Genomic DNA, 12390 nt, shown 5'->3' with positions numbered 1-12390 from the left:
CAATTCTACAATAGGCTCTCTACACATTCACGTTATCCACAGAGTAGTGCTCATTCACGCACTCTAGAGTACCCCACATACTCCTGAGTCCCAGTTGGGGAGAAGAGGGGGCAGATGAAGAAAATAACATTCCATCATTTTCTGAAAATTATAATTTCCTTCCCCTCCCAAAAATAATTACTTGGCATTGTGTTATATATATATATTTTTTTTCTTTTCTTCCAGAGGTGCCTCTTTATTTCATGTTTTCTTGAGCATATTTTTTTCTGACAAAGAAACTAATGCAAACATCGCAAAAGTCTTCTGTGATAAATGACCATAAACGAGTCCTTCCTAAATAACGGGTTTTACTACAAAGCTATGATGGTAAGTATGACACTCCTTTCTCTCTGGATCTCAGGTCAGAGAGCTAATATTTATTTAGGTTAATATGATGGCAGCAGAAGACATACAATAGCAAACAGACACAAACTAGTTAAGCTCACACACTGTAAGCAGACAGGTGTGTGCACCGTGCACACAAGCAGCAAACGCACACAGCACTGACGGATTCAAATTAAAGCTAATACTGATTACTGAGGACATGAGTGCAAACGAACAGAGAAATCGGATCTGATCACTCATCTTCTAACAATAAGAGCAGATGTCTTCATGTGTATGCCTGTATGAAGAAACCAGATGTAATGAATCTATTGGGACGTAGTGTACAATCTGCCAATTTGATTAGGATTTTGATCAAGGAATTATAAGGATCTAACAAGAAAAAATATCTCTAAAGTTTGACTACCACCCTTGACAGGAGTCAAGCACTAAGTGTTTGTCTCCTTGAATGTGAATAGTCCCGCCATCTCTGGTTATCTGATAGTGGAGTTGATTGATCTCAAAACAAAGGGGATGGATATTTCACAGACTCCATAGGCCTTTGCCTAGAGTGTACTCTGCATACTGTACAGCTGTCTCAGAAAAATGCTAAATATATAGACAATACACACAATGTAATGGAAGACTAGGCTGCTACTATTCTTGAGAAGCAGGGGAAAGGGGATAACTTCAATCATCTCTCCTACTGAGATTAATGGAAGAACAATATGAGGCAAATGTTTGTATTATGTTACAGAGGTGGACTAGACAAAATACCCTGGCGATCCGAGACAAACACACATATTGACGGACACACACACTCCCCTATATCAAAGGGCATCCTCAGTTCCAGCATAATGATTGGTTCATAATCAAAAACATTTCTTGTACATCAAAACTTTGGCTGGAGCCACAAGACAGATGCCATTTGCTAACTTGGTGTTTAGAGATCACTTGTGAATGCTCCTATCGCCTTATTCTGAGGAAGAATGAAATCTAGTGTTCTGTATTTCTTTAGGTTTGAATTGAAGAATGTCTAGTCATCACTGTTTGCATAAGAAACAGAGAGAACACAGTAATCAGGCCATAGCTGCAGGGGGAGACTGGAAAGCAATCATTCATTCTTCCTTTACCCATAAAATAAACTCCCATCGTCAAAGGAAGATACATCCCAATCAATGAGATCATGCGAGTATAGATGTGTGTTTGTACATACAAAAATATCATTCTGATACAGCAGGAACATCATTTTGCAGTTCTTACAAGATGGGGAGTTTTGAGTTTAAAAATAATAACATTCATACTTGGAAACTACATTTCCCAACATGCCTCAGTGACAGATCCATGATTACATCACACTAAAGCTACAGTAGCCATTACCAGAATCACAAGCTTTTGACAACTTGACAAGGTTTTCCCCCAAACCCATGATTGATTTTTTTTTACATCGATAGGATTTAAATTGACATATATATTGTCTCGTAGGATCCTTATTCTATTGTTTCTATATAACAAAATTAACATTTTGACACGTAGTGTGTAACAGCATGGCCGTCATAATTATAAATATGGGGTATATAATATGGCACCAATAATACAGGCAGAGCAAGCAAAAATCATGAACTTGGTTGAAGGTATATTCAGCGTACAATGTGCTGACAGGGTGTCCTTAAGTAACACAACTACTTTCACAAGCAGGTTTGTGTGAGTGAGTGTCAGAGAGAGACGGATGCAAGGCAGAGTGAAAAATAAGAGGAAGAGAGACTCCTCCTTGATCTAACAGGCTACTAATGCCAAGCAAACTTAAACGCAGCACGTAAAAGCATCATGTAAACCTCACAAATCAAATGAGTTGACACAGAAGATACGTTTGGCAGAGTTCTGGGTTATTTTCAACTGATAAATCAGTTTATTCAACAAAGACCATCAGGCCCGGGGGAGTTTGTGTTTTCATTTATTTTTCCACACAGTGACTGACATTCAGTATCAACCCCTTTAAATCGCAAGTGGTCTGACCCTCATTTTCCCTTTTAGTTCAGTTCCGCTGTTGAAGAACCAACGTCCTAAAGAGGGGGTCAACAAGTGCAGTCCACGAGCAGAGCACCCCTGAATTTGGAAGGGTCAAGTGTAGAAAAATATGAAGTTTGGCTTTGGGCCAGCCAATCAGTCTTATTGGCATATGGTGGTGGTGCGTAGGGTTCTGGGGCGGGGCTAGAGTGTGATGAGGTCAACGAGGTTACCCTTGGGCGGGGTCATGCTGTCCGGGAAGAAGTTGACGAGCGTGTCAAAGAGCTGCGTGCGCTGGGCATACGTCTGGTCCACGTCTGAGAAACCTGAGAGAAGGAGGGGGAGATGAGCGTGGGAGGGAGTGTGACAGAAGGGAAGAACAGAGAGGGGAAGAGGGATGGAAAGGAATAAAGAGAGCGGGAAAGAAGGACAAGAGAGAAGGTGAAGGGGGAGAGAGTGGGAGGAAGAAAAGACTCACTTTAACTGCTCCACAGGAAGTCATATGAGCTCATAAAGGTCACATACGCGCTCAAAAAGTTCATGTGGGAGGATCAAAATGAAAGTACGTCAGAAAGAATGGCTGAAGGGGGAAAAAGGAGGAGAGAATAATCCTTCCGTTCATTGGTTTTCATCTACTGTGTGTCCAGTGAAGTATGCAGATAACGCAGCAGGCTCTTACCCAGAGGGATGAAGTCAGAGCTGGACTTGAAGAGAGCCGAGGGCAGGAGCTGGAACTGAACAGTCACATCGGAACACAACCTCTCAGTCACTGAACACTAACGCAACACCGCCAACAAATACACTGCCATTTCACTCCTGAGTAACTATGGTAATAATATCAAAACAATGAACATCAACAGACAGGCTTTGAATGTTACATTCTCAAATCATTTAATCTGTTTACTTGATCTAAAAGCAGCTTAATAAATAACACTGCACAACGTGCAGGTACCCCTCTCCCCATCAGTCAACCCTCCCTCCCATCCCTCACCTCTTTGGTCTCGTCAGGGTTGGTGTGGTCCACGGTCAGAGAGAGGTCGTTCTGCAGGTACTTCAGAGCATTCAGAGGCTCCGACTGGGCCTTCTCCTCAAACCTAAAACAAAAACAAAAAAAACACACACAAACAAACAGATCTTCAGGAATAGCTACAGAGAGCTAGAGGAAATTGTTTAGCCTAACCTACAGAAACTCTGTACCACATAAGGTGAAAAGATCACTGCAAAGACTGCAAAATGAGCGAGGAGAAAACCCTTCCCTACAATGGCAAGACATGGCCACTAGGTGGAATCAGTGTCAAAGCAGAACCCAAAACTAGAATTGTGTCATAACTCCTATACATTTGTATCCACCGTTTTGCTATATGGTACAGAGAGGTTACGGTTCAGTTCCAGGTGTCTAGTCCATTCTCTGGTTGTGTACCTGTACTTCCTGATTAGGTATCTGCAGTGTCGGAGCAGGTACTCCTTGGAGGGGCGACACAGCTTGAGGGACCAGAAGTCATCCAGACGCATCTTAGGAGAGCACGACTTCCCTGGGTTTCCTCCAAACAGGTAATGTACCTGGACACAAAGAGGATATATTCGATATTATCCATCAATACCCTCAAAACTGCAGCTGGTCTCAGATCATAATGATATCCTGAAACAGTATTTAATTAAGACTTTTGTGCCCTTATGCTTATAGCATTTTGTAGAAGTGTGTGTGTGTGTCCATGTTCTTCACTGACATGCTGCTTGTTATATTGATGTACAGTGGGGCAAAAAAGTATTTAGTCAGCCACAAATTGCACAAGTTCTCCCACTTCAAAAAAGATGAGGCCTGTAATTTTCATCATAGGTACACTTCAACTATGACAGACAAAATGAGAAAAAAAAAAAAAAAAATCAAGAAAATCACATTGTAGGATTTTTAATTAATTTATTTGCAAATTATGGTGGAAAATAAGTATTTGGTCACCTACAAACAAGCAAGATTTCTGGCTCTCAGACCTGTAACTTATTCTTTAAGAGGCTCCTCTGTCCTCCACTCGTTACCTGTATTAATGGCACCTGTTTGAACTTGTTATCAGTATAAAAAAAGACACCTGTCCACAACCTCAAACAGTCACACTCCAAACTCCACTATGACCAAGACCAAAGAGCTGTCAAAGGACACCAGAAACAAAATTGTAGACCTGCACCAGGCTGGGAAGACTGAATCTGCAATAGGTAAGCAGCTTGGTTTGAAGAAATCAACTGTGGGAGCAATTATTAGGAAATGGAAGACATACAAGACCACTGATAATCTCCCTCGATCTGGGGCTCCACGCAAGATCTCACCCGTGGGGTCAAAATGATCACAAGAACGGTGAGCAAAAATCCCAGAACCACACGGGTAGACCTAGTGAATGACCTGCAGAGAGCTGGGACCAAAGTAACAAAGCCTACCATCAGCAAGGGCATTGAAGATGAAACGTGGCTGGGTCTTTCAGCATGACAATAATCCCAAACACACCGCCCGGGCAACGAAGGAGTGGCTTTGTAAGAAGCATTTCAAGGTCCTGGAGTGGCCTAGCCAGTCTCCAGATCTCAACCCCATAGAAAATCTTTGGAGGAAGTTGAAAGTCCTTGTTGCCCAGCAACAGCCCCAAAACATCACTTCTCTAGAGGAGATCTGCATGGAGGAATGGGCCAAAATACCAGCAACAGTGTGTGAAAACCTTGCGAAGACTTACAGAAAACATTTGACCTCTGTCATTGCCAATAAAGGGTATATAACAAAGTATTGAGATAAGTATTTGGTCAATAACAAAAGATTATTTTCCACCACAATTTGCAAATAAATTCATAAAAAATCCTACAATGTGATTTTCTGGATTTTTTTTCTAATTTTGTCTGTCATAGTTGAAGTGTACCTATGATGAAAATGACAGTCCTCTCATCTTTTTAAGTGGGAGAACTTGCACAATTGGTGGCTGACTAAATACTTTTTTGCCCCACTGTATCTTGGTCTGGTTGATGTCATGTGTCTGTCTGAAACTGATGTGTTGATGCTGCTGTCTTCATTCAGGTCTCTCTTGAAAAATAAATGTTCTCAACCAGACTAATCTGGTTAAATAAAGGTCCACATTTTTTTTAAGCATGTGTGTGCACGCGTGTGTGTGACCTTGTGCATTTCATCGTAGACCAGCTGGTGTGCGAAGCGTGGACAGGGCTCCTCCTCCTGCAGAGCCTTACTGGGGTTCTCCTTCACCGCCTGGTCATTCTTATACACACACGACCTGCAGCGCGCACACACACACACACACAGTACAACAAGTTAGTACGCACATAGCCTTAACCCTGAAGAGGAACACCCATTGTGTTTCTGTACCTTAAAAAGGAAACACGCCCACACACCCCGAAGCAAATATTGGAACACACTTCTAGACAGCCTCCTACGGAGAAACACACACACAGCTTGAGCCGTTACATTGACTTAATTTACTGGACACTCAGTAAAAAGAAGGACTGGAGAAAGCAGTGTACCGGAACCAGCGGCAGGCCGCACTGACAGCCTGTTCTCTCACAAGCACTGTTTCAACTGACCAAATTAGCTAGGCCAGAACAAAGACTTTCTCCATGAAGGTGCAGAGGTACAACACACACACCCTCTGAAACACACCCTCTGAAATAACATTTAGTTCTCTTTTGAAGGGCAGAGAGATTATGAAACTCACTTTCAGGTCAGGAAAGCCTTTGAAATAGGATGTTACTGGTTGACGATTGTATCAAAGTGTCTTACTGTGTGCGTTTGCTGGTGTGTGGGCGTGTTCAACTACACTTGTGGGGACCAGAAGTCTCCACAAGAATAGTAAACAAACATTTTGTTTGTCCCCACAAGATCAAATGCTATTTCTAGGGGGTTTTAGGTTAAGGTTAGAATTAGGTTTAGGAGCTAGGGTTAGTTTTAGGGTTAGGAGCTAGGGTTAGGGAAAATATGTGAATGGGACTGCAATGTGTGTGTCCAAATGGTTAGTTATACAAGACTGTGTGTGTGTGATTCGTACCAGTTGTTGCGTGCGATGTCGTAGATCCAGAATGAGTTACGGACGTTCTCTTCTCGTTTGTCCTTGTCCTTGCTGAGGCCAGACAGGACGTGGATCTCATTCAGCTCTGGGTCTATGGTGGCCCTTTGGGTAAAGCCCGTCATCGGCACTGTGGGACAAACACACATCAGAGAGAGGTTTAAAACATAGATTGATGCTTCTGAGAACACCAAGAGATAATAGCAGGCTACATTGAGATAACACACACACACACACACACACACACACACACACACACACAGAGAAAATAGCAGGCTACATTGAGATAACACAGAGAGAGAATGGCAGGGATTCAGCATTTTTCCTGGTCACAGAATTCTGGGCTCTATGGTTATTTAACGCTATCGCACATTAAAGATTAAAAGACTTGAGAGAAATGGGATAGACCACAAAAGCAAAAGGCTGCTCACATAGCAACGACATTCTCTGGAAACAAACAGGACACAATGCAAATGTATGTTTGTTTTTCTACGGATTTGCATTACTGACAGAACAGGATGTGTTTGCGGTCACAGTGTAAACAGTATGCAACTATCCATATGCATGTTGTTTTACCCCGATTTACGTACATTGCTTGTCTAAAGCAATCCCCTGATTGCACATGATGCGTTTGTGGTCATGACACGTCACAGTGTATACAGTATGCTCCTATTCATATGTATAGCGCACATATAGGCCAAGTACTTCTGTTTGTGGTCATCGGCTGCTTATTCGTCACGTGTTTCAGTACTAAGTAAGAAGCAAGTATAAGCTTTCGCAATGACTTCATAGTGTATCAAATCTATGTGGGTCATTACCATGGCAATGATAGTAAGAACAGTGTCAAAACAAAGAAGAGGTTGTGCTGGGAGGACATTTTTTAAATCACTTAGTACTACCAACTTGAACGAATACATTTTTATGGAACCCACCATATGCTTTCAAGGAAAATTAGGACCATTTCTCAAACAAGGTCCATAGACAGTTTGCCAAACAGCACACAACATGAATTATGCGACAACGTCCTGCTCCAAGACATTAAGCTAGGCATTAACTTCTGGATAAATAAAACAGGCCCCTAGGTCAACCAGCCTGTGTAACTTGAGTAGAGATTACAGACTGTTTTAGAGAATCAACAAAACAAAGAAGTTTATTTGAAGAACAAGAAAAAACCCACCAGAAGGACAGAGCCATTAGAGACTGTGCTCTGCCCTTCAGACATAGCTTTCATCCCAAATAGCACCCTAACACATATGCAGTGCACTACTTTTGACCAGGGCCCATGTGAGTCCCAAATGGCACCCTAACACATATGTAGTGCACTACTTTTGACCAAAAGCTATGGGCCCTGTTCAATAGTACACAATATAGGGAATAGGGTGCCATTTGGGATAGATATAGAGCTTATTAGAGCACAGTTCTAAAATGGAAATGAACAGGAAGATGTTTCTGTGGTACCGGAGCAGAACACAGAGCAGTTGTGGCAGCGATAAACATTCGAGAATTATTACAAGAGCACTGTTTGGGCTTGCTACTTCCTTCCTGCCAAAATACATTCTGTTCTTTCTCGCTCCATCTCTCATGTTCTTTTGCTCTCGCTTGCTCATTCTGCATCTTTCGGCTTCTCCCTTGTCTCTTACTCGCTCTCCCTTTCGGCCTCTTCGCTCCCTCTCTTTCTACTTCTGCCTCCCTCCACCTTCCCTCGCCATCTCTCGTTCTTGCAGGATGACACAGATGCGAGAGGCACACAGACAGAGGTCCTATTAATACTCTGCCATCATCACGCCAGTCCAGTCCAGCTCTGCCCATCCAGAGATCTTAGACAATCTGTTTCAGGACAACAAGCATCTCTTTCTCTCTCTGCTGCCCTGTGCCTTTTAATGAGCTGCACTGAAAAGTCTGTCACATGTCACTTTAATAGAGGAACCATGAGATGGTATCTCCTACAGCCATCTACTGCATCTGAAACCACAGATTCTATTAGATTCTTTAGTGTAAGGGTAGATGAAGATATATGTGATGGGGAGTTCCGTAAAGGTAGTATCACTGAGTCACAAGCTTGAGGGGGAAAATACAGATTAGGCTACACACAAAGCATCAGCTGATAGCGACTAAACGGAGTGCAACGTTGCGATTTGCTCAGGTTAGCATACAGACTGCGTGTGTGTGTGTGTGTGTAGGGTTGCAAAGGGAGGGTACATTACTGGAAACGTTCTAAGTTTACCAGCAAACTACCAGAATTTTGTTATCTTTCAAGGATGTAATTTATCACAAGACATGTACAGGCCCTTTTGGGTACTTCAGATTATCACAGGTGTCTGATCATCTCTGGCCCTCTGTGCGGCCTTTTATCACATGTAAAATAATGAACAAGATGATTTTTACAAAAACTATTGAATGACAAAGCTGTAAAACAATCCTAAATATAAAATATAAACTTAGTGAATACCATTGGTGTTTAATTTGTATGTGTGAACAAACACACACAGACACACACAAACAAAGCTCTGAAAAAAATTAAGAAACCACTGCAAAATTATCAGTTTCTCTAGTTTTACTAATTATAGGTATGTGTTTGGGTAAAATGAACATTTTTGTTTTATAAACTATTGACATTTAGAGCATTTATTTGCTGAAAATGACAACTGGTCAAAATAACAAAAAAGATGCAGTGTTATAATGAGTCTCGACGACTATTTCGCAAAAATCTCCGACAACATGCCCAATAGAACTACTAAGAAGTCGACCAAAACCACCACCCCTGTGGATGTGCATGAGGAGCTAGCTAACGTTAGCGAAGCTAACACCATTGCGGACCCAGGCACAATGGACCTGATGATTCAAAAGATGACTGATAACATTACTAAAGTGATCGATGCTAAGATAAGAACGGTCTTGGAAGCAATAGCAGGCCATTCAGCTGAAATACAGAGGGTTGTGAAACGTGTTGTTGAGGCGGAAGGAAGAATTGCTGCAGTGGAAACTTCAACTACATCTATGGACGCTAAGATAAAAGCACTTGAGAAACAGGTGCGCGAAATGGCGGAGCACATTGACGACTTGGATAATCGAGGACACAGATGCAATATTCGTGTTGTGGGAATCCCGGAAAATTCTGAGGTGATCCTGGACATAAAACTCAATGGGGCATTCAATCGGTCAAGACATTGGAGGGTGAACACAACCATTCTTAAAGACCATACATTCACATCATATTTTATTACAGAGTTTAAAGCATTTTTCTCTATTAACTCTCAATCAACAGATAACCCCTCGCTCTTTTGGGAGACCTGTAAAGCGTATGCCAGGGGTCTGATTATGTCATACACAGCTACTAAGAGACGGAAAAAGCGGAAAAAGCTAAAAATGTTATAGGGTGAATTAGGAACTAAAGAGAAGGACTACATTAAAACGCCCACTCCTGCCCTATTAATGGAAATATCGTTAGACTCTCTCCTAACACAGGACGCTGAAAAGAAAATGAGATTTGTCAGGCAAAAGCTATATGAACATGGCGATAAGCCAGGAAAGTACTTGGCATACCTAGCTAAAAAGAGGGCTGACTCTCAGTCAATTGCTACTATTACTGATTCTGATGGTAATCATTTATATGAAAATAAATTGATAAGTGACTAATTTAAGAAATTTTATACAAACCTTTATGCCTCAGAACTGCCAAAAGATGCACCCAAATTAATGGAGAACTTATTTTGGAAGATTGAGCTCCCTACTATCTCCGAAGAGCAGAGGTCCCTCCTTAATGCCCCTATTACCAAGGAAGAGATAGTGTTCGCAATTAAGAATCTGCAAAATGGTAAGGCCCCAGGACCAGACGGGTTTTGTAGAGAGTACTATAAAGAGTTCCATGGCCTGATCCTTGAGCCATTGCGTGATATGTTTAACCACTCATTTTCAAATGACCAACTCCCTCAAACGCTGAGAAAAGCCAACATTTCACTTATTCTCAAAAAGGGAAAATGTCCAGAGTCTTGTTCCTCGTACAGTCTTGTTTCCCTTCTGAATGTGGATAGAAAATTGCTTTCTAAAATTCTAGCCACAAGATTAGAGGACTCACTGCCACTAATTGTGAAATAAGACCAAACTGGCTTCATTAGGGGCCGTAAGTCATGCAACAATGTCAGGCGCCTTCTTTAGACTAGTTGAGTATCTGGAGCATCAGCATTTCTGGGTTCGATTACAGGCTCAAAATGGCCAGAAACAAAGAACTGTCTTCTGAAACTCGTCAGTCTATTCTTGTTCTGAGAAATGAAAGCTATTCCATGCGAGAAATTGCCAAGAAACTGAAGATCTGGTCAGCTCTATTGAGCTGTTGTGGGAGCAGCTTGACAGTATGGTAAGTAAGAAGTGCCCATCAAGCCAAACCCAATTTATGGGAGGTGCTTCAGGAAGCATGGTGTGAAATCTCTTCAGATTACCTCAACAAACTGACAACCAGAACGCCAAAGGTCTATAAGGCTGTAATTGCTGCAAATGGAGGATTCTTTGACGAAAGCAAAGTTTGAAGAACACAATCATTATTTCAATTTTTTAAAAGTTACATAACCGTGTCAACGTCTTGACTAAACTCAGCAAAAAAAGAAACGTCCCTTTTTCAGGACCCTGTCTTTCAAAGATTCTTTGTAAAAATCCAAATAACTTCACAGATCTTAATTGTAAAGGGTTTAAACACTGTTTCCCATGCTTGTTCAATGAACCATAAACAATTAATGAACATGCACCTGTGGAATGGTCGTTAAGACACTAACAGTTTACAGATGGTAGGCAATTAAGGTCAATTGGTAGAAGATTGGGGTAAGACTCACAGCAAGAACTGGCAAATCTGGTGCAGTCCATGAGGACGAGATGCACTGCAGTACTTAATGCAGCTGGTGGCCACACCAGATACTGACTGTTACTTTTGATTTTGACCTCCCCCTTTGTTCAGGGACACATTATTCAATTTCTATTAGTCACATGTCTGTGGAACTTGTTCAGTTTATGTCTCAGTTGTTGAATCTTGTTATGTTCATCCAAATATTTACACAAGTTTGCTGAAAATAAACGCAGTTGACAGTGAGAGGACGTTTCCTTTTTTGCTGAGCTGATATGATAACTTTGGTAATTTATGTTTGAATATATATTTATTTATTAGACAGACAGACAGTATCAGTCAAATGTTTGGACAAACCTACTCAAAGGTTTTTCTTTATTATTATTATTTTTTAAATACAAATTTCTACATTGTAGAATAATAGTGAAGACATCAAAACTATGAAATATCACATATGGAATCATGTAGTAACCAAAAAAGTAAAAGATCCTTCCTGAAAAAGGGACGTTTCTTTTTTTGCTGAGTTTATGTTATCTTTTCTGTTAATTATCAAAATTACTGAAGGTTCCAGTAACTTCGGTGAAATACCAGTAGCTTTGCAACCCTGTGTGTGTGTAATAGAAAAAGTAGAGGATGAAAGAGTGTGGTTCTGTGAGAGAGTGAGAATAAAACCCAAAGAGAAAGTGAATTGTGAGAGATTGAAACAGTGTGTGTGTGTGGTGTGAGAGCGCAATCTAATGAAATGTTCCTGTGGTTTTGCTAAATACCACAATAATACGGGGGTGGGAATTTCTAAGAACCCCACTTGCACATGACAAAAATGCTATTCTCAGAAGCCGATGACATCAACTGCTCACTTTCTAATCACAGCAAGCAATTATGAATTCCAACTTTGTAAAGAAACGCACTACGGCCACGCTACTGGATTCTCTGTTGCCCTGCAGAATGGTCGGAACCCAGGGTGCAAGTGCATCGTGCTGAAAGCAGTAAAGGGGACTTCTACATGAAAACCTAAATAAGTTTAGCCTTGCAACACCCTTGGCATTAGACCTGCCAATCTGACATCTGACCAGATCCATTTGGAACAAAATGTTGGCACTAAACAATGAAGGTGCCGGTTGTACGATACTAAGCGGACAGTCTTAC

At 41.3% G+C, this 12390-nt stretch overlaps 1 protein-coding gene across 4 annotated transcripts in view; it reads right to left on the bottom strand.

Moving 5' to 3' along the window:
* Positions 1-255: 255 nt before the first annotated feature.
* LOC115133077 (muskelin) overlaps positions 256-12390 on the bottom strand; it is a 29638-nt gene continuing 17503 nt past the window's right edge. For all 4 annotated transcript variants that reach the window (XM_029665937.2, XM_029665938.2, XM_029665939.2 and 1 more), the window contains 6 exons: positions 6396-6543; positions 5513-5627; positions 3788-3927; positions 3359-3461; positions 3047-3101; positions 256-2693 (listed from right to left, as the gene is read on the bottom strand). In XM_029665937.2, coding sequence (XP_029521797.1) covers positions 2572-2693; positions 3047-3101; positions 3359-3461; positions 3788-3927; positions 5513-5627; positions 6396-6543 — 683 coding nt within the window. In that variant the 3' untranslated portion in view covers positions 256-2571. The remainder of the gene's footprint in view (positions 2694-3046; positions 3102-3358; positions 3462-3787; positions 3928-5512; positions 5628-6395; positions 6544-12390) is intronic.

This window comes from Oncorhynchus nerka, linkage group LG8 (assembly GCF_034236695.1).
Source record: "Oncorhynchus nerka isolate Pitt River linkage group LG8, Oner_Uvic_2.0, whole genome shotgun sequence".
Lineage (NCBI taxonomy): Eukaryota > Metazoa > Chordata > Actinopteri > Salmoniformes > Salmonidae > Oncorhynchus > Oncorhynchus nerka.
The sequence above is the reverse complement of the archived record's forward strand: the minus strand, read 5'-3'. Positions and strand labels throughout refer to the sequence as shown.